Here is a 26,567-nt window from a genome sequence, read left to right as displayed (position 1 = left end):
CCTTGTTTGTTCTTGTTTAAAAAAAACAAAAAACACAACAGAAAACCACATTCTGTGAGCAGATTCAGCACATTTAAACACAACTTTTGAGAACACTCGGAATGATTTCTTTGACCTTTCAGGATTTTTAGTGCTTCTTTTGCTCTCAGACTCCCAGCAGGATCGCTGCATCTTCTTGACCAACTGAAGGTTTTTATGCTCTGAAAGTCCCGACAGTTTCAGATGGATTCACTTCACATCAGAGAAACTTGGTCGATGAAAGTGGCCAAAGAGACGTCGCGCTGGGACAGGCCCCCGCAGTCGTGAGTGCTGAGGGTGATCTGGACCTGCAGAGAACCAACAAAAAGACACTTTCTGGTGGGTCACATTAAAGATGATACATTAACCCTTTAACACCTGAGGTGTCATTGGTGACACTTGAATACAAAATCTTTAACATAATGTAACTTAAATCGTTTACACCACGTGTGTCAAAGTCAAGGGCTGGATCCTTGAACTACTTCGGAGTTTAGCTAATACTTCAGCTAAATGCTAACGGTGTCTATTATTTGTTGAACAAAATAAGACACAGGTTGTTTATTATGATGGTGTGTAGGGATATATTTTCCCCCCAAAATATGTGTTTTTCTATATAATGTGAGTTATTAAAAATGATTTTTACCTATTATCGCAGTATCGTGATATCATCGACATCGTGAGGTACCCAGTGATTCCCACCCCTATTATATATCTCTATTTCATACCTTATTATAAACGTTAAACCACTCAGGGTGATGGTCCATCTTTTCTGCTCGTAAAGCCACTCTGGACATGAAGCCAAAAGCCTGGAAAAGCAGCAAAGTACGTGTCAGACTTGAAGGTGGGTTTCTGCTGCTGAAACACGGAGGAGCTGCTGACCTGGTTGAAGTCTTTGAACACAAACTCTTTGTAGATGGCATCCCGACCCCCAACCTCCACCCACTGGGCAGAGCGCAGTATCGGAAGGATGTGGGCCCTCTCCTCCTCGGTCAGACTCTGGATCTTACCAGCCTGTGTGTGGGGGGGGGGTAGATGTGATGTCAGAGGGGTGGCTGCACAAACACAAACTGCGATTGGCTGCACAGGCTGCCATCTGGAAACAATGAGAGGCTGCATTCCTGTTTCACTGGTTCAAAGGTGTCTAATGCGGGGGGCGGGGGGTCCCCAACCCCCCTGACTGTGACACATGATGTAGAGTCACATGGGATGAAAGGAAACAGAATATTAACTTCAGAATTCTCCAAACTGTTTTTTTTTTTTTTTTGGATTGCACTCATGAAACTGCATCCTGCATGAACATTGAACCAGCAGAACAAACAGACCTCCAGCTCCGCCTGCAGCAGAGCGCTGACATCAACAGGTGTCATGGCAACGCCGTCACCTCTGTGTGTGCTGATGTGAACATGCAGCAACAACATGACGGCTCGACACAGGAAAAGAGGAGGAGGAGTTGTGGTCATGAGAAAAACATGATATTCTTCAGTACATTCATGCCTGTGTCATGCTGCTGTGAGGATGTGGACTCACCATGCTTGGGTTCGGGTGCTCCTCCGCTCAGAGGCAGTAAGTGAACTGGAATGAATCCATCCGACAAAGGGGCTGTGGATCCGGCTTAGCTGCCCCTGCAGACGCCTGAGCAAAAGCCTCCCAGCTGAAAGCCTGTTCCTCCAGTCGTCAGTGGGTTTAATCATAAACAGACATCTGTTGCACAAGGCAGCAGCGAGGGCAGCTATTGTTGCTGAGCACAAGAGGCCGGGGCAGCAGTGTTTGCTTTGCTCCAGAGGATCCTCCTTTAGAGGAGGAACTTTGATTTGATTTTTTGCAAATCAGGGCAGCAGATGTGAAGCTCGGGTCACAAGGAGCCCATGTCAAAGGTCAAGTCATCGGTCCCCTCCAGCGCTCAGGGAAATGAAGTGGTTGATTAAATGAACAGAGGGAGGATGTGATTTCACAGCTGACTGGAGCAGGAAATAACATCTAGACTGTAGATTGGAATAAAGGAAGTTTGAAAATCCAGACCAACACAGAAGAGGCTGCAGAGTGTTTCACTTTAATCATTTTTTAATATTTTTCTGGGTGAACATGGTGGAGGAGGGAGGGACTGCTTTGATGACATCCGCATCTAAAATCAGCTCCTGTTGGTCACTTAGATGATCCCACAAGTGTTCTGAATCTCTACTTTGCTGCATGTCCTCTACTTCCTGGCTCTCAGACTGGAGATGTTCCCTCTTTCTCCTGAAGAAGCTGCATCTTTGTGAAACACCGACCCGAACTTCACTCCTTGGCAGAGGAGAACACAGACCGAACCTTCTGAGGAGCTTTTATTTTCAGGATTTAAAGGGATCATTTTAGCAGAAAATATATAAAGTAGTTCATGTTATCTCCAATGATCTGATCAAACACCTATCATGCATGATCCCTGTGCTGACGGAGAGGCTGGTTTGAATTACCTGAAGAGCACTCAGTCAGATCTGTGATAAACTGAAAAACATTTCATCAGGTGAGATCTACGTCTGTCCTACGACCACATTTAAAGAACAAATGACTAAAACATCCTCAATAGAGACGTCTGGAGGTGGGTGCATCAGGATGTGGGGCTGTGGTTTAGCATAACATTTGCTGCAATCATCTCTTAACTGAAGAAAGGGTGAATTTAAAATTAGATGAAACCAGAGAACAAAAAAGAGAAATCACAAATTAATCAAATATAAATAAAAATCTTATTAGAAACCAAAAAAACTCAGAATCTGGGTTTGACAAAACCCTAGTGGAACAGTTTGAGGTGTATGTGGAGCAGAAAACACATGCATACAGCTTCTTCTCCATATAAAAGGCCACAACAAAGTCATAATCCATCCACATCCAGGTTTGATCCATTTAACCGATCTCACCTAAATCTGTTAAAAAGCTGTTTTTGCCAAAAACATATCCACTGAAATAAAATCTGACATTTGCTGCACTGTTGTGTGTATTTTGACCTTTGGCCACGTTTATATTGTTGCGAGAGTTATAAAGATGAGCTCCAGAACAGGCGGTTCCTGTTCACGGAGCATCATGGACTCCAGCAGAACTCTGTGTGTGAGTCTAGCTGTGCTCCTCCTGATTTCCAGCAGCTCTGCAGGAACCATCCAGAGAGGTGAGCTGTGGTTCTTCATTAAAATGTGACACGCATGGAGGACCAGAGGCCGCGCATGCAGCTCACGTTAATGTCAGATAAACAAACAATTACTGGATTGTTTTTAGCTTTATGTAGCGACCAGCGATTGATCTGCATCATAAATCATCTTGAAAATAAAAAATGTCGATATGATAAACTTGTCGATAGAACTTGTGATCCTGTTGCTGTCAAGCAGCCTGTTATCATGTTTTTATGATGTAGAGGAAGAAATGTGCGGCTGCAGTAAATCTTAGCTGCTTTACGTGTCTGCAGCTCTGAGGATGAACCAGGCTTTGCTCACGTTTCACAATCAGCTGCCTGAAGAAGTGCAGGTCTCCTTCACATCTGACTACTGCTACAAGGTAAAGGACATCAAGATTTAAATCTGGTTTAAGCATTTTTTTAAATAAATGTATTAGTAACAACAGTATTTTTTTTGCTTTTCTAATATTTAACCCAAATGACGAGTAAAGACAGTAGAATAGAAGAATAAAAAGCCTTTTATTTTATTTTATTCATATGATATTGACTGTGCTGCAGTTTTTCTCCTGTGAAAATGTTTGGCTCTATTAAAACCACCCTTTGTGTCTTCTACTGCAGAGAAAGTTTCAGGTTTTTGCAAGTAAAGTACATTTAGATTCAATAAATGAGTGGAAGAAGCAAATAAAAAAAGAACTGAAGTTAATCCTGTTGGTCACAGATCCCACCAGTTCTCAGCTTCTGTTAAGATGGTTTATACATTTATGGACTGATCCTATTTGGTAACAAACAGATTACAGAAGATGATTTACTGATGTGGTTTAGTTCCTGGCATCCTTTTAAATGTTGTTTGTGTTTCATGAAGGCCTCAAACTGTCACATTTTCTCCAAAAGTTAATCCAGTTATGCTGATCAGGTAAACTGAGAAGATGTTTGGGATTATTAAACATAAAAAAAGGTTTTCATAAAGCAAACATGTTACATCAGTTTTAACAGTTTTTACATCTTAAAAAGCTGTTGTTTATTTTGACATAAATGTGATGGATTTTCAGGATTTTGTTTGTGTTAAAAAGCAGAATTTTGGTCTTTTTCAGTGCTTGTACCAGCATTTGGCCTCTGTGAAGCCCAACAATAACAACGCTTCAGTCATGATCAGCACTCAGTTCAGCCTGACTGTACAGGTGGAATCAGGAGGCGGGGCCACGGCTCTGTGCAGGTAAAATCTGAAAATATTTGCAGAACATGGAGTTTTTTCCTGTTTACTCACTGACTCCATGCAGGGTGGGGGGGGGTATATTTACCTTCTTACATGATATAGTGTGATAGCATCAGATGATTGCATCAGCACTCTGGGATTATTTACTAGGCTCACAGAGTCCTCCTGACCTCGTTTCCAGCAGCTCCTGGAGGATCGATCAGGAGCCTTTTGGGGGTTAATCAGACCTGACATCCTCGTTTGGATGAAAAGGCCTCGCTTGAAAGCCAACTGTCTTCTGGAAACATCCGTGCTGAAGCTCACATATGAAGGGTCGGAGCTGACGGGGTGAAACCTGTCATGAGGGGGGTCAGCTGTAAACATGGCAGCGGAGCTTTTGTTGTGAGAGAACCACCTTCTCCTGCTTTCTTAGCTTCTTAAATCAATGCTGGGGTCTCTAACCAGACTGTGCTGCTATTGATTTCTTCTCCCCCTTTGAAAAAACACTCAGACTGATAGCATGTCATCCCAGCGCTGGATCAATAGAGGAGTGTAATGCAGGTTTTTTTGGGACCTGAAACTGGGGAAAAGACAGGAGAGTGCTCCTCACATATCCAACCACAAGAGGGTGCTCATGAGCTTCACATGTTAAACAAAGCTTGTTTGTGTTGTTTCAATAATTGTTTGACATGTCAGGTTATAGAGCAGCGACCTTATGTGTGTGTGTGTGGATGCAGGTGGAGTCAGACATACCAGGAAGGGGGGCATTACTCCGTTTGGATCCAGGGTCCGGATCCCTCAGGGAACCACACCTGCAGTCATTCCATAGATAGACCTCCAAACAATGCATATCTACGTAAGTCCTCAACATATGGATTCATAGAGGATTGTTCAGAAGGATGGAACCCGTGTTCTCCAGGCCTTTGATCTTATTGAGTAAAGAACCTCCAGTGTGGTCCAGGGAGCAGAGCTCTCAGTCATCTCAGAGGATGCTATTGATCAGATCAGACGAGCTTTCTTGAAAACAGGTTTTAAAAAAAAAAAAAAAAAAAAAAAAAGCTTTTCTGCCTGTTTTGAAGCCCCGCCCTCGAGCGTCAGGGGACGCGTCAAATACATCAGGGAGTTTGGAAGGATTAGGCCGTAATGGGATTTTGAAAGCTTCTTTCTCCATAATGTACAATGTACTTAACAATATTGCAGATTATGTTGTAGATCAGACTTTTAAAGCTAAACAGCCATTATCTGCTCTGGTCAGTGTGACTGCACCTCTCACAGTATGATGAGCTTCCATTAGCTCCACAGACCGATGATTACACCAACTCCCTGCAGGACCTGCTGGATGTAAGTAATGGTCTGGTCAGCTGCTGTTGGGGGATTGATCAGCCGGAGGCCGTGCCAGCTCCTGGGTTCCTCAGGCTGTGGAGCTGCATTTAGATGCAGCCTTAAATCATGTTAGGGTGGTTTTCTGCACCACAGACCACAAGTCACCAGCTGAGGATTTAATTCTTCAGGACAAACCAGCTGCAATGAAGTGTCTGTTCGACTTTTCCAAACGTATCAATAACTGTTCTTGGCTTAATCGAGTTGTTCCAGATTCTCCTTCTATTCATCCTGACAGAATGGATGGATGCAGCACTTAATGAGCTGAGAGCTTTATGGAGCCTCGAGAACGGACGTCGAGATGTTCCTACTAGTCTGTCAGTGTGGGTTGACGTTGGTGAAGATGGCTTCCTCTGTTTGTTTTTCCAGCTTTGACGCATGAGCTGGACGCTCCTGCACAGCCTTTTTTTTAAAGCGTTGTTAGCTGAATCTGTAAGATGTCTGATTTATCTGGTTTGAGAGAACTGAGATGCAAAATCTTTGCTGTCTGCTGTGACTTGTCTGTAGAATGAGTCAGCAGTTTTCTCCCAAATTCAAAGATATAAAAAAATGTTTAAACTCTCAGGAAACAGAAGGAAAAAGCTGTTTTTCAGGAGAAAACTGGAGTTTTTCTAAAGAAAGCTAATGATTAGTTTCAAGTTACACAGAACATTGATTATGTTGCCCTGAAGTTAATTATTAAGGTTGTGGGAGACATCACTTCAAAAATGCCATTAGTTTCAGTTCTTGGTTTCATCTCCTCTGAAGTTACTGAGTTAGTCATGGAAGTACTGAATCATAAAAGTAACTTATTAGCAGGGAAAGTAACTTCATCTTTCCAGTACTTCCTTTTTGGGTGAATACATTTACAGGTGCACCTGTTTATTAGACCCGCCCCCCGGTTCTGATCGGCTTTCTCTGTAAGTTTCAGCCAATCATCACCATCTGAGTGTTTTCTTTCACAAACTGAACTCTGAAACAGATTCTGTGACCTTAGTCCCGGTTTTGACCCACATTTAGGAGTTACAGTTACTCAAGAAGTAACTCCATTTACACTGAAAAATCTTAAAAAGGCAAATGTTTCCAGAAAAACTGTCTTATTTTCTGTTTTGCAAGATTAATAATCTTTTCAAGAACATTTTTCAACAGCAAAATAATCTTGGTTTAAGAAAACATCTCTTACATTTTTTCTTAAATATGAACTCCCTGTAAGACCATTTATTTGATCCCAACAGGGTAAGAAATTCTGACTTATGTCTAATGGGACCTGTTTTTACAGTGTATGTAGATGAAGGTGGTGCTGTTTATTCCTGTCAATAATCATTAGGTTCATTGGACAAGTACACTGGTAATCCTTTCTTAAATGAAAATTAGTTGACAGTTATGAGAGGTCAGGAAAGGTCAGTTGGGATGAAAATGAAAAATCAGGAACTGGTAGGAAACTCACAATTACAAAAACACACATGAGGCTTAACCGGCAGATGTTTGTCTGCATCCTTGTGATGAGTTCTTCCATGACATCTACCACTGAAACTTTGAAGCTCCTGTGTGGCAGTCTGACTGTCTTTGAAGGTTTTTTATGTCCTCTACTGGATTTTTCTGACAAAGGGGTCATAGCTAGATGTAGTTTGGAGATGAAGTTCTTCCTCATGAAGTGAAGGAGAACAGACTGATGATCTCACGTCTGCGAACCTTCTCTTGTTTCTGCAGCCATCGTAGCTGCAGCTCTCTTGTTGGCTGGAAGTGCTCTCCTGTTTGTGGTGGTGCCGTTCATCCTCAGGTATGTTCATAGATCAAAACATCTCCTGATTTTTTTCCCATCTCCGTTCAAATGAACTTATTTTACAGGAGGCGGCGTACGTCTCCATTTCTGAAGGCGGTTTGCTGCCGGGATCTACAGAACTCTGTGGATCATGTAAGTAACACACATCCTCCAATCAATGTATTAGATTAAAACCCTGATAAACTGAATTAGATTACTCTGATTGAAAAGATTCAGATCAATCATAAATGGATCACAGGTTTCTCATGAAGTGACACTTTAAGTGGAATTGATTTGAGTTTGTCTTTAAGTCTTCTGCATCCTAGAAATCAGAGGAACCGGTCCAGAAGGCTCGACTTTATGCTTTTTCTAATCTAACATAAACATTTCTTCGATCTAACGCTTAAATTGCATTACACTCTCTGGTCTGCACTGCAGCATGAGATGCCAAAATGGCTCAGAGGCTGCAGTCATCAGGCCGTTTGGGAGACAGTAATGGAATGATTGATACAAATGTTAGCAGAGCCGCTTGAACATCAGCGGCGGAGCTTTGCAGAGATCCAATCATCGTCTCTGAGGGCAGAGCGCCTGGGGTTTTTTTGGAGACCATCAATGGCTCCTCTCATTCTTCTCAGCAAGATGTTTTGGCCTCCATATGCCGTCTAGGGGGGCATGCAGATCCATCATGACATATTAGTGTTGGAGTCTTCCTGCTCTGGTTTTGGGACATGGAGGCCAGCAGTTCAGGTCAGACTGAGGCGGGGGCATCAGGCCGGAGTCATCAAAATCTGAGAGAGCAATGACAGAATGACAAGAACTGCTGAACCAGGTGGTCTGTCTGTTATTTGAGTACACTTCAAAGTTTCAGGGATTTTCAGTAGTTTTAGTTACAATCTCAATTACAAAATGACTAAACTTGACTTTATTAATATCAGCTGCAGTCAGAACTCTAAAACTGTTGTTCAGGGGATGTGTCATATTCTTTGGTTCGTCAGATTTTCAGGTTTTACAGTTTATTCTTTTAGATCTTTTTTATGGTCTTTTTTCTTTATAGTTTTGATGTGTTAAAGTTTATTTATTTATTTAACTGTTTTAGTTTCTATCACCAAAGCTTCCACCATCAGGTCCTGACATTGATCCAGAACAAGCAGCTGCATGTACAACAGGGGTGTCAAACTCAAGAAAAATCCAAAATCCAAAACACACCTTTGTTCACGAGCCGAACAGGATGCACTTTTTTTGTAAAGCACATAAACTACATTTTTAAAACTTTAAAAAACACATCTTTTTTTTGCTCAACTATGAATAAATAATGATCAGTCTGTTGTCTTTCTAAACCTTTTCTGAGCCCAAACCTCTGCAGCTCCACTGAACACTGAAGTTTAACTGAATATTTACCACTTCTATATGCCTAAAATGTTTGGATCTGACTTCCTGACTTTGAGCAGAGAAATTGGCAGCAGCATTTGGATTTCTTCTTCTCTCTTAACTTTAATTTCAGAGAGGTCTGCAGACTTTGCTGAAGTGAGGATGTGTTTCATTTTAGAATAGATGTTTCTCTCAGAACTTGTTGTTTTTTCACGTTACTTAGTAAAATGTGCATTTTTCCCCTCATACATTAACTTGAGTAATTTAAACAGAAAGTCTCACTTACAGTTCCAAGCATGGTGTTATAAAAGTCAGCACAGATCTTCGTGGAGTTCACAGGTCATTAAAGGGTCAGAATTTCTCTGGCAGCAGGAAGCGATTCAACGGAAAAATTATTCCTTATTCTGCAAAGCAGTAGGAAAAATTGAGTAACTAGAATGATAATCCTGTAACATACCAAAGTGTTTTACATTTTAGAGTTTTATTAGATTAAATCAGTTTCCCACATAATTCCATATACATAATAATTTTCTTTGTTCTCATTCAGATGCCGTACGTTCAGGAGCATCATTTTCCTCTGAAACTTGTTTGACTTCATTAGAGTTCTGCCGATTGTTGCATGTTTTACTGCGTTCGGCTGAAGTGTAGCATGCACATTAATGCATGGAAGATGCTGTTGTTGCCTCTCCAGGACGGCGCTCATGCCTCTGAAACGGCGGCGGCGGACAGCAGAGGGACCAGACAACCGCGCCTCCTCTCCCTGGACACTTTCCGAGGGTATGCACCCCATAAACAAGCGTCCTGTTTATCACTCTATCACCACATGCTGCTCATTCACATGCTAATTCTTTTAGAGCAGTGTGAGGCATGATGAAAATCTACAGAGCAAGCATAATGAAGAATTATGAAGGGGTCATCGTCTGGCCACACGCTCCCCCAAGCTTTTGTTATCAGGCAGCGCAGCTTTGGGCTTGATTTCTGATATGAAAGCGTCTCGGCTTTGGAACAGAGTGTTTCTGTTGGACAGGAGGGATGCATGTGATTGAATCTGGGCTCCCTGCAAGCCTTAATTGTAGCCTGGGGGCAGACACAAAGCACGCCTCTCTGGAAACAGGAAGCTGGTGTGGCTTTGACCTCCTCCTTGCCAAATAATTGATGTAATAATACCGTCAACATATCAGCACACATCCACACTGCCACAGATCTCCTGCCAAAACAGGAGAGCAGGAGGAAATCCAGCAGCACAGACCGCATCCAGCAGACGGCTGGCATCTTTGAATGGACAGTCATTCAAAACATTTCTGCTCCCAGACAGCAAAAACCCACACTGTCTGTCATTTGGACGTCACAGATACTTCCTGCGTATCGATGTCCTGATGGGTGATACAGGAAGTTCTCATACCTGACAACACGCTCAATCAAAGTGTGACTCAGCGCTCAGCGGGTGACTTACGGCCCTCAGCCCTGCCCATGTGGGAACTTCTGAACAGACACATCCGTCATCTGCATGATGGCTGAGACATTTCTGGAGGCAAAAGGCTTCCTTTCAGAGCTGAGAGCTTTTTCTGATCATTGCTCCTCTGACATGATATACAGAGAACTGTGGGTTACAGTCAAGTGTTAATTTTTCTAAAAGGATTTGGGGTTTTAATCTTGCGCCGCTCTGCTGAAAGCCTTTCAACAGTTTCCTCATGCTGGAAAATTGCTCTTTTGAAAGTTAGCTGTGGAGAACAACAGATGGAACAACTATTAGGCAAAGGCAGAGACTGTGAGTTGCATTTACCAGCAGGTGGCTGAGTCATTTTGGGCCGTTCTTGACTGAGATCCAAGTTTTCCTCTGATCCAGAGGCAGACATGCTCTGATGTTTGCCTGCAGGAAAAGTTCCCTCTGGCTTTTCCATTCCTTCCATGTATTTTGACTTTTCTGGCTGCTTGTTTGGTTTGGGCAGCTCGGCTAGTAACCAGATACGTGGAACGAACCGTCCACCAGAAAAACAAGCTTCTCTGCAGTGTTTCAGCCAAGAATGAGACACATGATGAACAAGTTAAATTTCAAAAGTTAAGCATGCAGCATCCTATTTAGCTCTATAATATTCCTCCGACTATGCTCCGCCTCCTCCTCTGTCCCAACTGCAGCACAACAGCAGGAGGTTTTCATTCAAAAGATTACAGGTACGTTGTAATAAAACACAGATTTTTCACAGGGTCTCATCTGGACAGAGATTTCACCTTTGTCTTTGTTGCTATGGCAACTAATGGAGGTGTTCGTTAAAATTGAAATGACAGCCGGTGTGTATCCATGAGAGGGATGGAGGGAGAGCACACAGGTTTCACTTTGCTTTAACGACCCTTCGGAGATGATAGTGACCGATTAAAGTCTGGTATCAGCGGCTGAGGCTGAACGAGCAGTAATGGCTTCAGAGCGCCTCCTAATTGAATCAAAGCAGCAAAACAAGAGGAGGCAGAAGTAGAAACGCTGCACCTTATCAGTCACTCCCGTTCTTGGAGCTTATCCTAATTCTGTTATGGCAAACAAAGAACCCTCATGAATTTAAAAATGTGTAATTATTAAATATGCCTGAAAGCCTGATTTCATATATTTCCTGTATTGAAGGATTTGGCTCCGAGCGACCCTCTAATGCATTCCACTGCAGGTTTGTGCTGCATAATGGCCCCCCGCCAACCTCTCCACATGCAACACAAACAGCTCTCTGCAGCTCCTTGTTCACTAAATCCCGTGTGCTTCAGCAGCATTCGCCAGCGCTTCAATATAAAGTGTATCATATATTAGGCGCAAAGCCTTTAGTCAGCACATCTGCTTGAGGAGATCCAGAGGACAAGCGTTCATTTCCTGAGTGATTCATAATGCTTAGATTGCATTACGCTGCTTTTGGAGTTGTGACACAATAAAAAGCTTCTGGTCTAGCCTCCTAAACTTCACTTCACAGCTCTATTTCATTTCTAATCTGAAATATGCAGATAAACTCTGAAGAATTTAGGTTAGTTACTTGAAGTGGTTTGAATGTTTATCCTTTTACCATCAGATTTTCCTCAATAAATAATTAAATAAGCCTGCTCATCGCTGCCTTGTCGTTGTAGGTTTTCCCTCACAGTGATGGTGTTTGTGAACTACGGCGGCGGAGGTTACTGGTTCTTTGAACATGCTCCGTGGAATGGTGAAGATCAACGCCTGCGTGCATTCACAGTGGTTAGAGGCCACAGTCTGCAGGGCTGTCTGAGCATTTTTGCTATAATGATAAATTAAAACTGCAATCTCCACAGACAGTCCAGGAGTTGGTTTATCCACAAATGTTAACACACAAATGAGGTTTAACTGGAACCTGATGGATTCTGTGCGCTCAGTTTTGAGGAGAATTTCTCTGCTAACAGAGTTTTTCTGGTGTTAGGGCCACAAAGACACTAAAACACAAGTATTTTTTAGGAAAATTCACTTTTAGTTGATGGTTTCAAGCTTTGATTAACCTTTTCTTGGCTGGTGTCGTAGGAGTCAAAGTTAATGAAAGAAGCAGCACTTTTAGAGAAAATATTGATCTTTTTTCACTCAGATGTTTCAGTAGATTGCCAGGAATGGAGAGATCTGAGCTGTGACCTCCGGAGGATGTGTTGATGTTCATTCTGCTTCCTGATGTGTTGCAGGTTTAACTGTGGCAGATCTCGTCATGCCATGGTAGGTGTGACACATGAAGACCATCACCCTTTTCTGGATGTTTAACTAACCCAACACTGTTGTGTCTGCCAGGTTTGTGTTTATCATCGGGACTTCAGTGGTTTTGGCTTTCAGCTCCATGCAGAGGCAAGGAGTCAGCCTCCTGCAGCTGCTGGGAAAGATCACCTGGAGAACAGTTGTGCTGATGTTGCTCGGCTTCTGCTTTCTCAACTATTCTCCAAGAGATGGACTATGTAGGTGCAAAAAGACACAAAACATTGTTACTTTGTGCAGCTTCGTCTTTAATTAGCGAGTTAATGTGTTAGTGTTACCAAATCAAATGATTGTATGATTGTTTTTTTGTGATTGTTTCTTCACAAATGCATCCATGTCCATATTTGTGATGAACAAAGGTTGACAAAAGAATGCTGTCGATGCTGAAAATCCCCTTTTTCCCTTCCCACCTGGGATGTACCAGAAATCCTTGCTGTTAATGGACTTTCCTGGGTTGATGTCTGCATAACTGAATTAACGAAAAAAATTCTTCTTGTATGTGTAGTCTCCAAATCCTGCACCAGGGGACGTTTAACAGGGGTGGACTTAGCAAAAACAACCACAGTGGTAATGGACAATTACAAACAGATAGAATTACATCCTGCAGCTCCATGCAGCTGCTGCTGCAGGAGATCATCACAAAAACATGGAGACTACCACCATAAAATGCAGCTTTGTCTCTAAGGATGTCCTTGGCTTGTCAGACCTGCAGTCGGATCTAATAAGAGAATGGAGTCATATCAGCTCGATATTCCAAACCCTTTCAATGTCAGATGAGAGGAAGGAGGTGTTAACCTTTGTCAATAACCGTGAGTCACATCACATAAATCCCGCTGTGGTTAGATGTTCAAAATAAGGTCAAAGTGGTGTCAAAGGAGACCGTGATATCCAGCTGCTCCTGATACATGTCAAAACTGGGAGCATTTCATTCAGGGATTGTGAGATAGATCATCCATGGAGAACTGCTGTTTGGCTGCAGCGGCTGTTATTTCAACACCGTACCAAAAAATGTTCACATTCAGTTTTACCATTTAAGACGAGTATTGAAAGTTACCTGAGTTAGATCTTTAGCTTTCATCACACAGTGTAAATGTGTTAGTGAAAGTTTTGACATTAGAATCAAACGTTGGAATCAAACATTAGAATCAGACATTAGAATCAGATAATAAAAGCAGACATTAAATTTAGACTATAGAAATGGAAATTAGACTCAGACATTTACTTTCAGATAATACAATCAGACATTAAAATATGATATTAGAATCAGATATTAAAATGAGAAATTATAATCAAACATTAAAATCAGTCAAAAGAATCAGACATTAGAATACGATGTAAGGATTAAACATTAGAATTAGACAATATAATCAAACATTAGTATCAAATTTTAGGATCAAACACTAGAATCACACATTAAAACTAGAAAATAAATGATACATCAAAATTAGACATTAGAATCAGACTATAAAATCAAAAATTAGAATTTGACTCTAGAATCAGACAATAAAATTAGACATAAGAATCAGACATTAAAATCAGAAAATAATATTAGAAATTAAAATCAGACAATAAAATTAGATATTAGAATCAGACATTAGAATCAGACATTAAAATTAGACAAAAGCATCAGACACTGGAATCAAATTAGCCATTAGAAAAAGATATTAAAATGCGGCAGTAAAATCCGACATCAAAATCAGAGGTCAGATTAAACATTAGAATCAAACAATAGAATCTATTGTTAGAATGGGACCTTAGGATCAAACTTTAGAATTAGACATCCAAACCATAAAATAAATTAGACATCAAAATTAGACATTGGAAACAGACATTAGACTCAGAGAGTGAATTCAGACATTAAAACCAGATCTCAGGATCAGACGTTAGAATCAGACTTTGGAATCAGACATTAGAACCAGACATTAGACTCAGAGAGTGAATTCAGACATTAAAATCAGATCTTAGGATCAAACGTTAGAATCAGACTTCAGTTTTTGCTATGATAAATGTCAGGAGTTTCAGTCTCCTCCCGTCATTTCCTCACCATCAGCTCGTCTGGGAAATTTGAAGTATCATCTTAGCAGAAGGTGTTGTTGCTTCTGATTCACTCTGCTGTATTTAGGGGCAGAGGAGCAGACAGTAAACTGTCTTTATGGTGGAAAACTTCCTCTTTCTTTGGACTGGAGAGATTTCCTGTTCTTGTTTGGATCAGTGATGAGCTTCATGTGGTTTCTGAGACAAAAAGGTTTTCAATGAACTGATGTGAAGATTACCATCACACTCTTTCAGAAGACAATCCCATCAGTTTTATCAAGAGAAACTTCAGTTTCTAAATGTTTCCATGTTACTGACACCACTAAGTGTGCATTGCTTCCTCTGAGTGCTGCTGACTGTGTTCCAGTGTCCTGGTCCTGGCTGAGGATCCCTGGAGTGCTGCAGCGTCTGGCCTTCACCTACTTTGTCCTGTCTCTCCTGCAGACTTTCTGGGGCCGGAAAGCAATTCCACAGAGTGAGGTGAGGTCTCCTGTCAGGTTCAATTGATCAGTCATCAGGAGAAAACTGCATTTAAGAGATCCAAGCAGCAGCAGAACACTGAACAAGACTGAAGAGTCTGCAGAAACGCCTTAGTCCCACACTCTGAAGATGATTTGTATCGAAACATGTTCTAATGGGATGCAAAGGTTCTTCAGATACGGTACTCCAGGTTCTCCTCAGCAATAACCTTCATGTTTGCAGAACCACTGGTGGAATCCTGTCCAGGATGTGGTCCTGTTTTGGCCGCAGTGGCTGATGATCTTTCTGCTGGAGACTCTGTGGCTTTGCATCACGTTCCTCTTGCCTGTGCCCAACTGTCCCACGTGAGTCCAGTGGGTTTGTTTATTCTAGTGTAAAGAAATGTTTTTACATCCTACCTGCCAGGATTATTGGTTCGGGCATCAGAGGTGTTCAGGTGTGTTTTAGGTGAGATTTATGGGCTGCTGGTGGACGCTTCAGCTGCTATAATTAGCCAATCTCAGTCTGTCGTGCGCAGAAACAGCAGAGGATCCATCTTCATGCTGCTGATGCTCTTTGTCTCTCTGTGTCCCTAAATAGTTCAAATACAGTCGCTTTGAATTGCAGTTTTCCTACATTTGATCTTCTTTTTTTTTACATGAAAATGTGTGACATCGAACACTTTTATGTCTTCCTATAGTCTTTGTAATCTCGGTTGAATACATGTTGTGTCTCAACAGAGGGTATCTGGGAGCAGGTGGAATTGGAGACAATGGCCTTTATCCAAACTGCACTGGGGGGGCAGCAGGATACATCGACAGATGGATGTTTGGTGATAACATGTACAGATACCCCACCTGTAAAGTAAGAACTTTATTGTCCTAGGTCAAATAAGCAATCCACAAAGAGCCAACAGAGGGTTGAGTTATAAGCCTTTTTTTACATCAGAAGTTGTATCTGACGGTGCAGCCCTTTGATCCAGAGGGAATTTTGGGAACCATCAACTCCATTGTCATGGGCTTTCTGGGAATGCAGGTAAACTCCATCGTTTAATTATCATCCTTCATCCAGTTTGGTTGAAACAAACCGTATTTATAAGACATCATGAAGATATACTGAAAATAAACATTTCAAAAGCAAAAATGAAAGGAATTCCTTTAAAACAGCCTTTAAATAGTTTATGCAGATTCCTGTAGGTTGCAATGTCCTAATAAAAGAGGTGGCTGTCATATGCATGAAGTGTTTTTTTTTTTATTTTTATTTTTTTATTGATTTGGAATCTACGACTGAGTTTTAGGGGCAGTCTACAAACATTTTTTTAATTACTTCTTTAAATCTCGTAAATTTACTAGAAAGAAGTCGTAACTGTTAAATTACGAGAGTAAAGTCGTATATTTGTGACTTCAAAAGTCACAGGCTAAGTTTATTACTTTTTTCTCATGAATTTATGAGATTTAACATTGTAAATTTATGGGGAAAAACTCATATGTTACCTTTTTTTTGTTTTTGGTGGCCCTAATAGTCTGCCGTAGGAATCTGATGACAGTCTTTTCAAACTCATTTTGTCTGGTTTGAGTGGCCATGCATTAGTGGGAGAAAGGTGTAGTGGTTAGCACTCTCACTTCTTAGTGAAAAGGTCTTGGTTCAAATCCCATCTGGGTCCTTTCCGTGTGGATTCTGGATGATCTCCTCGTGCATTCCTGGGTTTTCTCCAGCTTCCTCAAACAGTCCAAAAGAATGAGTCATGGGTTAATTAGTGTCTCTAAGTTGTCCCTTAGGCGTGAGTGTTTGTGTGTGTACATAACTCTGAAACAGACTGGCGACCCTGCTTTCACCTAACAGTAGCTGGGATAGGCTCCAGCAACCCCGTGACCCCAAAAGGAATTTATTGGGTTTAGATGATGGACGGATGGATGGATGTTCCTTTGTTGTTCACCTTAGCAGACACAAAATCATGAGGATTTGCTTCATGATGCTAAAGAACTTTAACAAATTTCTAGATGGTTGGTGTATTTTTATCTTTTCCTAAACAGTCTGTAAATAGCCGGTACTTGTTGAGTCTCAGCACCACACACACATGCAGCTCTCGGGTTTTCTGTGTTGACATGATGGGACAGGAATCTCCAGGTCTCCCCTCCTTGGAAATGTCGTTTTTCTGCCTCACAGCTGCCCTCCGTCACTACTAGTGACAACAGAGCTGTTGCTCCTCCGTCTCTGATGGCGACGGAGTCACTTATAACCATTTGGCCTGTGGGAAGCCGCCATGCCGAAGCAGCCACATTGCAGAATTCCCAGAGGGGGGGTGGGCTCTGAGCCCTTCAGTCAGCGAGTCGGAGACGACACGCCAGGTGTCTGCTGCCCAGCTCTGTGCTGCTAATGTCTTCAGCTGAAACGTATTCATCATCACCAAATTAATCAGAGTGCGGATGACTAACGTGGCACATCTGGCAGAGGAAACATGACCGCCACATCAGGGACGCTGCATCCGCTGCTGCGTCCCAGGACTATTCAGTTACCCAAGGGCCAACACGGCCGATGACAGTGCTTCTCGTGAACTGTTGGAGTTTTGTGTCTAAACTAATCTATGCTTTTTTTTTTTTTAACAGGCGGGAAAAATCATTGTTTTCTACAAAAGGAAGAATGGCCACATCCTCAGTCGGTACCTAATCTGGGCTGTCATCTTGGTACGTGTCCAGGTTTGAGACCAAGCATTCACTTAAGTCTAATGAAAGTTTAAAAGCATGAATCCGTACAAGCGTCCCCGTTTGGTGATGACTCAGGAGGAGGTAAACACTAAGCTCATCCCTCACCTACCTGAGGAGGTAAACTTTCCAGACAGGTTTGCAGCAGCTTGCAGGTTAGTCACAGCAGCTGAAGCCCTTCGTTAGGCAGATCTGTGTCTGATCTCAGTCCTATTAAATGTGTTTCTGGAGAACATGGGTATCCAGCTCCTCGGGGGGGTCTATACTGTCTCTCATTGCCCTTCTGTGCCTCACATCTGCTTTTAGATCTAGACTGACGTTCTGCGTATCATTTACAGCCCAATGCAAGCACTGGAAGGCACTTTGTATACAGAAAACTGCTCACATGAAACTCATGAAAAATGAACTGCTCCAAGTTTGAATCCGAAGGAGAAGATGTTTCTGGAGCTTCTGAGGGAGAATTCACTTTGTGGGTGGTCCGAAAACACAAAAAGGTCCAAGCTGGCCTCTGTTTCATTTAGCAGAAGACTGTGTCCCCCAGGGGAGAAGCCAAGTGTTACAGGAGACGACTTGTTTAGCATTTCTAGGGCTGAGAGAGGAGGCTGCTGCTCTCCTCTAACGAGACCAGGAGCAGCCATGTAGAAAGGCCAGGCTGTGCAGAACCGTGTGGGGCTGGTTCTCCTGTCCGCTCGCTCAGATGCAGCAGAGACTTAGCTCGTTCTGAAATGGGGTTAGTGGGAGCTCCCTGTGACCTGAAGCAATGATGGAGCTGGAGGAGCTGTTTCCATCTCCAAATCTATTTATCCAGCAGATCAAACTATGCAGAATAAAAGAGTCAAATCAGGCGCAGGGATTGATGCAGAGACCGTCTGTGGTCGGATTTCTTACTTTGTGTTGAAATTAGTCTGTTCTTCAACAGAACTGTGTACCTCAAAACAACAGCAGAGCTACACTTTGACTCAGTCATCAGACATGGAAACTCCCTTAAGAGTTTGACAAATCATTTTAAACTGCTCAACACAATGTCTTTTCATTAAAAAACGTAAAAACAAAACAAAGAAATACATTTTTCTCATCTTCTTTAGATGTAAGAATCTATTTTTATTTTATTTTGGTTAGAAAGATGCCTCTTTCAACTCTATTTAGGGTCATTTTGGTGTCAAAATTATAATTATTTTGCCTAAAACTTGCAAAAATGGCATTGTCTGACTTAATTCACCTGGACACAGATGATATTTATGTCAAACACACACCTGCTGGCTGCATAAATTAAGATTTTAAACTGTTTTTCTGGGCTTTAAATAAACAGGAAACCAGGATGTTTATGTTGGATCAACCAGCATCACATCCTTATTCTTCAGTTAATTTGTAAAAAAGTGAATCTAAAGATCTGAAACTTAAAAAAAGATAAATTAGTTTCCTGAATCAAAACAAGATCCTTTCCATATGAGGGAGAATCAATTGACATTCTGTTAGTAGACTTTAATGCCATTAACCTCATTTCTTAAATGACAAATCTCCTCTATTATGAGCGCTGGTGTTGAATCTTATTGACCATCATTGTGCAGAGAAAGGCTGGGAGGAGGTAAAATAAATGAGATCATTTGTCCTCTCCTAGAGGCTCAGAGTGATGAAGTAACACCTCAAGGAATAAATAAATAAATGTTATGGGTTCACACTGAGGCGTAACGCTTTACATCACAGACATGATGGGAATATGTTGAAGAAAATGTTTACAAAAAAAACTGAGAATCAACTTTAAACAGTATTTAGAGGACGAACAGAACCCGGTCTGAGTTCATCACAGATGAAATCCATTTTTTGCTGAAGGTTTTTTTAACTGATCCTGAAACTAAATTAGTTTTAGTGATTGGCCCGACTGGATATCGACTTCTCTAATAAAATCTCACATTGGAGGCCGGAAGCAGAGCGGAGCTGCTTCTCAGTCCAGACATGTGTTCTTGACATTAGCGGCTCTGCTCAGCGGAGGAGGGCGGGGACTCCTGTTCGTGTACGCTGAGGGTCCACTCAGAACCTGGAGAGCTCACGGGCTGGGTCGCACATGGCACCTCGGAGTTCTGGCTTCAGAAGCCATGCATCTTCTTCATCATAAACAGCAGCCTGAGTTAATTAAAGCTCAACGATCCAGGAGTGTGAGATTGAAATTGAGCGATTGCCCCACATACCAGCCCATCCAGCTTCATGCTGCCTGGAGAGCCCGGAGGCTGAACCCAGACACAGCCAGGCTATTTCCACCCCATCGATTCTGTCATCTATACGCATGATGGATACCCAGCTAACGAGCATGTTTGAATTCTGATCTCTGCGCTGGGTATCTGTGCACAAAGCCTTTCGACATGTATCTAAGTCACATGGAAAGGTGAATAAATAAGAAAAGCTTTAACCTATGAGGCTCTAAATCAGAGCATCAAGTCTCTAAAAATGTGTCATTTCTAAACTTTTTGATGTCTTAAGTGTGCTTGGAATGACAAATTAAAGGTTGAGATAATCTGCTAATCTCCAGGGTTTCTGTTGCATCACTTTTTCGTAGCACAACACAAACTGCTTTGTTGCTCGTCATCGATTTGAAATCTTTTTCATTTCCACCTCAGGGAATCTCAGCGGCCATCCTTTCTAAGTGCACACGAGACGGAGGATTTATACCTGTCAATAAAAACCTTTGGTAAGTGCTTCCTGACCCTCTAAATCCAGCCACGTTTCCTCACAAAACTAAAGGATGGCTTTCCAACAGGCACAAATCAGAGCTGCTAAAACACGCGTTTACTTACCTCCAACAGCAGCAGAGACTGTAAATAATCACCCGGGCTGCGGGGATGCCAGACGGCGCTTGTACATCTGTCCAACATGATCACTCTTCCTCAGTCTGGATCCTCGTTATCCCTGGAACACGTCTGCATGTGTTCCAGGTTTGGCCGCATAAGGGAGGAAATTCTGGGAAAAGTGACCGCAGTGTCATCTGATGTTTCCTCAGCATCTCTGCTTGTTTCAGAACTTGATAAATGTTACATACAAATCTCTGCGATGCTTCAGATTACTTTACAACCTGCACATTTCTCCAAAGCAGCAACCCTCTAAACTGTGAATCATTTTGATGCTGCAGTAGGAAGAATACCATTACATCTGTGATGTGTAAGCAAATTCCTGCTGATGGTCCTCGGGGGCCCTGCACTAACGCCACGCTCATCCCTCGCCATTACTGTACCTGCCTGGCTTTTATGGGCAGTTCATCACGCACAGGTTATTGAGCGTTGGAGCACGAGTCCCTGCCTGGATGTCCAGAAGTAATTAACTCCCGGCTAAGAGTCCTTTTTTGGCTCCACTTCAACTAAGACATAAAAACAAAGAAGCTCTCCGTGAGGAGGAGCTAGCAGGCCACCGTTTGACATTAGAAGGCATTTCATCAAAGTTTCCTCACTGAGGAGCAGACAGGGACACGGCCGGCTGGCAGAGCTCCAGAGGATCCACAGAGGAGGATCTACTGTCCAGCAGGATCCCGACAGTCCTTCTCTTGTTCACACCACGATGCTGGTGTTTCAGTGACAGTTCGTAAAACTTTGACTGATGCTGTTTTACAGGTCGCTGTCCTATGTGATGTGTATGGGCGCTCTGTCTTTCCTGCTCCTGGGAGGCATGTATTTCATCATCGACGTCAGGGGCTGGTGGGGAGGACAGCCTTTCCTTTATCCAGGTCATCAGTTGTTTTCCCATTAAATCGAGGAATAAACTACAAAACACCAGCAGAGCCAATATTAGGACCTCTGCTTTTCACACAGACTTGGTCCCAAATTGAATCCTTCCCGTCTCCCTACCTCTACATTTACGGAAAAAACAGTGTCTCCAAAATCAGACGTCACTTCCACTCAATAGTCGCCGGTCAGCTAGCATTAGCTCAGAGCTTCCCCCGCTCGAATATATATAACAATCATGGTTTTATAACTTTAAGAAGGTTGCTAAAACAAAAAGTCATCACTTAAATTTAAATGTAAACTTCTGTGCTTCAGAGCACACCCGTGTGAAGAAAAGCACTTCTCCGCAGCATAGTACGACGCGGTTTACCCTCGAAACGGAGGGCTTTGTAACCCTCCACTTGGAGGATTGCCCCTAAAAAAACTGTTTTGGACAACCCTAGCACTAATAACACCCTTTCAAATGGAGGAATAGGGAGAATGGAAGAATTCAGATTGGGCCTTATTCTATTAAAGTACTGAACTTGAAACGTTTCCAGAATGTATCAGAGTAACAATACAGGCCCAAAATGATGCTGGAGATGTGGACTCATACATCAGCAGAATGTAATAAAATACATCTTTGAATTATTGAAAAAAAGTCCAAGATAAAAATCATTTTATGATGAATAAGAAAACAGATACAAAAAGTGCATATTGTTTTTTTAAATCAGTCATAATCCGAACTGAAGTTTGAAACAAAAACAAGTTCAGGTGTTTCCAAAAGAGTTCAACCTGAGGATGCAGTGAAGGTCCTGTCTGAACAATCTTAAGATTTCAGACATTAAAGACATTTCTAAGAAAAATCCTAAGATTTCTGCAGGAAGAGCCTGGAGTTCCACCTCTAGAAAAGCCAGGAGCCTAAAGAAACACTAAGAATGAACCAAATCAAAGACAGACATGGGTTTAGTTTTGGAGATAAAGAGAATAAAGAAACAGATGAAACATACAGAAATGATGATGCTTAAAGAAAAACTGGCACCTCAGAGACGTGTTAAACGGAGATGTGTCCTCTAGTCGGTCTGATGACATAGTGACATGGTGGACCAACCACACTGAACATGAACCTCAGACAGAACTGTATCAGGAGAAGCTGCAGCCTGTGAGAACACCTCCAAGCATCTAAAGCTGCAAAAGTTTCAGGTCCACAGGATGGAGCAGATGTGACATTAAGACTAGATTCATCCTAAAATTTCCTTCAATTATTCTCTTTGGAACACATACAAAAAGGTGTTACAGCAGATGCATTGCAAAGGCAAAAATAACTTCATTTTGGATGATTTTTTTCACCATTTTGCCTAAATTTATGGTTTACTGATGACTGAGATAAAAAAATGAAGAAGTAAATTCTTTAACTTTATTATTTTAATGAATTGTTTATTTAAAGACATAAAAATAACCAGAGATACCAATTTTTTTTTTACAAAAAAGCTGTTTTTTTTTTTATTGTTTTACCATAAAAGGGTAAATCCTTGTAACTTTTTCCTCCTTTCAGGGATGAACTCGATCTTGGTGTATGTCGGACACTCCCTGCTGGGTTTTTACTTCCCGTTCAGCTGGGAAATGCGCTTCCAGGAGAGCCACTGGGAGTTCCTCCTCCAGAGCTTGTGGGGAACATCACTGTGGGTGCTGATCGCCTACCTGCTCTACAGGAAGTCCTTCTTCCTCAAAATATAATCAGGTTACGGAACATTCTGCTCGGTTGATCAGTTTTGTAAAAAAATAAATGACATGGATGAGAAAGTACGGTCATTAGTCCTGAGAAGTTTGTGCTTGTTTTGGGGCAGCCGAGCTGCAGAGGTAGAGCAGTCAACCTCTGATTGGGAGATCTCATGTTGGGTGAGACACTGAACCCCATATTGCTCCTGATGGTTATGGGTTGACTGTAAAATCTTTCTAGGAATGTAGTAAAGCACTATTAGTATACACAATTTACCATTTCTGATCAGATCTAATGTCAGGATGTTTGAAGAACAGTTAATAAAAAGAATAAACTGCAGCACATGTGAATGCTCGCCTGTTCAAAGCCTGAACCCCCCAGCCTGTTTGTAAAGAAGACATGAGGGAGGGCGGCTCGTGATTTATGCAATGCCACTTGTTTTCAGCGTAGAATAGATGATTAAATCAAATATATTGTGGTGCTACTTAACAAATTAGGCCAAGTGATTCAGTGACACACCAGGCAAACCATTACAGGTCCGTTGCCATGGCCACTCCTCTTTCTATCCCCTGTGCGTGTGTGCGCGCATGTGTGTGTGTGTGCCATCTGCTGTCCGTGTGACAGTACTTGAACAGGGTCAAGATGCAGGGCTCTCAGAGGAGTGTTGTTAATGGGAACTGGCACCTCTTCCATTCTCTGTATCAGTAAATCAGGGAAATGAAACCCATTAAATTCATCAGATGCTCCACTTCAACCAAGCCAAACCGTCCTCCATGGTTTGCATTTTGTTTTTTTTTTTATAATAGGTTCTCACTTCCCAGATTTTACTGTCAGATTTTAAAACATGAAGATTATTAGATTTCCAGGTTAATTTTTCCTGAAGATGTTCAGTTTGCTGCACAAATTCAAATCTGTGACTTCAAACAGAAGCTGGAGTCGGTGGAGATCTTTTGTCTCTGCAGTGACTTCTTAAACATGAGACCAATGATCAATATTCTGCTTCTATTTCATCCTGAACTTCTGCTGCAGGCTCCACCTCCCCTTCATCTGGGAGCATCAGAACTAAAAACCCACAGCGGCTGCTCAGCATGTTCACCACGGCATGTTTCCTCGTCTTATTGATTCTCACTGAGTCTCAGGATACCTATGGGCTGTCGTATGGAAACTTTATCTCCCGCGCTCCAGCCGCCTGTTCGGCTCCTGATGTCATGTAATCGGGAACTCCCATGATGCTCTCTGAGTTGTGGAATCCATTTCTTTTCAACATATGTTTGAAATATTTCAAAACGAAACCAGAAGAATTTGAATGTGATGTCATTAAAGTCCCCCTCAGATGAAAATCATGTTTTTTTTAGTTTTTAACATGTATGTGTGGCATTTTTCTTATGAAAGAGAACAAATTTAATAAGAAATCATTTTGTATTTGCATTTCTGAGTATTTCTCATTTAAAATCGCTGCCAATCAAACTACCGCAGAAACGCTCTGTTTGAATTAATGAGCTGTTAATACGTCACAGCAGCTCTGCTGCACATGCACTAAACCCTCATCTGTTCCTAGTGTGTCTAGTTCAGGTTCTGGAGAAGAGAAGATGTTATCTTCCCATCCACTGCAGTCAAATGAGCCGCAGTTCACATTTCTGTGGTCAAATCAGCATCACTGGATTTTTTGTGTGAGTTTCATACAATACTTATGGTAGCAGAACTGAGAACGCTGGAAAATCTCTGCAAGACTCCATGGAGCTTCTTGATATGAGCACGGAAATGTGAACGGCAGATCATTTGACCGCAGTTGTAAAGGATTGTAAATCCATGAAAGTTTGGTCCATGAAGATCTTCACTTCCTCGTCCGAGCTGACATCCGGCTCAAAACAATACAGCTGGACATTACCGATATTGCTTGAGGATTTACATTAGCGAAACTCAGAGCTATCATAATGAGACAGGGGGGAGCTCAGCTCAGCTCCAAAAGCCACGCCTCCTCAGAGGAGATTTTGGAAACAGAGGCTTCAGATCAACATAAAAGATGGCTTTTTAAGACATTTAGGTTGGGGGATTTTGCTTAAAAACTTCATAATCATAATTAAAACACTACTGGGTACGTTTTTTAAATAAAAAACATTTTCACAGGGGGACTTTAAGAGTTGAGTAGACATAAATAGAGTCTGTATTTATCTTTTCTGTTTAAATTTTGTATTTACAGAAATGCAAATTAAATAGCTCCAAAGGAGTTAATAGTTTTTTTTAAAAAAAAAAGCAAAGAGGACCCAGCTGAAGAAGGACGAGATTATGCTGTTCTCCTGTTAACTGAAGATGCTCTGTGACCTCCTCCTCTCTCTGGGAGTCTCGCGCTTTGGCATCGAGCGGGGGGGTGGAGGGAGTGACCGCCTTGGCCTCGCCTCAGCATCACTTCACGGATGTCAGCCCCCTAGGGCAAAGGTCCCACACAGTTGGAACACACACAAGGACTCTTTAGATTTTGACTTGCCTTTATCATTTGCATAAAGACACGATAAAATGAAAAAGTTAACTTCTGTAGGATCAGAATCTAAAAAACTAAATGCACAAACAGAAATCAATGAGTCTCAAACCGTCATCATAAAAAGTTGTTACTTTAAATTTAAAAAGGCAGAAAAGTCTGAGCCAGGTGCATTTTCCCCCCAAATCCAGGAGAATACAGACAGAAATTGGCATTATACTAGCTTTTTGGACTATTCTGGCATTTACTAAGATTTTTTAGGCTATTTTGGCATTTAGCTAATATTACAGCTATATCCTAGCTGTTTAGGCTAATTTAGGCTTTTTTTCCGTTTTTAGGCTATTTTGAAGTTCCACTATTTTTTCAGCTAGCTGTTTTGGCTTACCTAAGTTGTTTTGTTTTTGTTTGTTAGGCTAATTTGTCATTTAGCTAATATTTTAGCTTGCTATCAGCTTCAGCGTTTTTAGCAATCGATTTCAGCATCTTTAGCTATCAGCACTAGCATCTTCAGCGGCCAAATTCACCTTAGAGCATTCACACTAGCATTGTTGCAGGTAATGCTACATATCTAGTTGATAGTTATGTTAAAAAGTTACATTTTTATATTTTAAAATGTAGTTTAAGAGTGTTCAATAAATGTTTATCCTGTTTGGTGTGTTTTGGATTTTGGCCCGTTGTGAGATCGAGTTTGACACCCTTGATTTACATGTTTTAATGAAAAACATTCATCATGAAATTTCATTCTGCAGACTGAGAAATATGCAACTAAAATCATCTTTATTTCTGAACTATTGCTTACTCTTACTTTACTTTGGTATTTATTAAAAATGCATCATATTTATATTGAATATATTTGTTCTGATGCAAACAACTTTTTAAAAATCCAATTCTTACAACTTTTGGGTAAAAACGAGAAAACTGATGACTTCTC

The 26,567-nt window shown here is 41.6% G+C and overlaps 2 protein-coding genes across 2 annotated transcripts; one reads left to right on the top strand and one right to left on the bottom strand.

Annotated features, from left to right (window-relative positions):
* Positions 1-2: 2 nt before the first annotated feature.
* pcbd1 (pterin-4 alpha-carbinolamine dehydratase/dimerization cofactor of hepatocyte nuclear factor 1 alpha) lies at positions 3-1,703 on the bottom strand. Its single transcript, XM_024297595.2, has 4 exons — positions 1,546-1,703; positions 898-1,029; positions 744-824; positions 3-326 (listed from the first exon to the last, which is right to left on the bottom strand). The coding sequence occupies exons 1-4, from the start codon at positions 1,546-1,548 to the stop codon at positions 234-236; spliced, it is 309 nt and encodes a 102-aa protein (XP_024153363.1). The 5' UTR covers positions 1,549-1,703; the 3' UTR covers positions 3-233.
* Positions 1,704-3,069: 1,366 nt separating this feature from the next.
* Positions 3,070-24,551, top strand: si:dkey-192p21.6 (uncharacterized protein LOC565246 homolog). Its single transcript, XM_024297315.2, has 19 exons — positions 3,070-3,154; positions 3,449-3,537; positions 4,249-4,370; positions 5,087-5,205; positions 7,419-7,488; positions 7,557-7,623; positions 9,530-9,615; positions 11,938-12,014; positions 12,496-12,526; positions 12,599-12,759; positions 14,961-15,073; positions 15,296-15,417; positions 15,793-15,916; positions 16,001-16,087; positions 17,659-17,736; positions 20,367-20,437; positions 21,351-21,463; positions 22,996-23,181; positions 24,190-24,551. Exons 1-18 carry the CDS (start codon positions 3,073-3,075, stop codon positions 23,175-23,177), a joined length of 1,794 nt encoding a protein of 597 aa, XP_024153083.1. The 5' UTR covers positions 3,070-3,072; the 3' UTR covers positions 23,178-23,181; positions 24,190-24,551.
* Positions 24,552-26,567: the final 2,016 nt, after the last annotated feature.

The sequence above is a fragment of the Oryzias melastigma genome, linkage group LG15 (assembly GCF_002922805.2).
Source record: "Oryzias melastigma strain HK-1 linkage group LG15, ASM292280v2, whole genome shotgun sequence".
Taxonomy (NCBI): domain Eukaryota; kingdom Metazoa; phylum Chordata; class Actinopteri; order Beloniformes; family Adrianichthyidae; genus Oryzias; species Oryzias melastigma.
Note: the sequence above shows the minus strand (reverse complement) of the source record. Positions and strands in the feature narration are given on the sequence as shown.

What these genes read in the sequence shown, in the direction of transcription:
- pcbd1 (XM_024297595.2), bottom strand. An exon ending in TGTTCAAAGACTTCAACCAG is followed by an intron (nt 825 to 897) that starts GTCAGCAGCTCC and finishes CTGCTTTTCCAG; the next exon opens with GCTTTTGGCTTCATGTCCAG. An exon ending in GGTTTAACGTTTATAATAAG is followed by an intron (nt 327 to 743) that starts GTATGAAATAGA and finishes GGTTCTCTGCAG; the next exon opens with GTCCAGATCACCCTCAGCAC.
- si:dkey-192p21.6 (XM_024297315.2), top strand. Translation starts at nt 3,073, where the DNA reads ATGGACTCCAGCAGAACTCTGTGTGTGAGTCTAGCTGTGCTCCTCCTG. An exon ending in TAATCTGGGCTGTCATCTTG is followed by an intron (nt 17,737 to 20,366) that starts GTACGTGTCCAG and finishes TTTCCACCTCAG; the next exon opens with GGAATCTCAGCGGCCATCCT. An exon ending in CCTGTCAATAAAAACCTTTG is followed by an intron (nt 20,438 to 21,350) that starts GTAAGTGCTTCC and finishes GCTGTTTTACAG; the next exon opens with GTCGCTGTCCTATGTGATGT.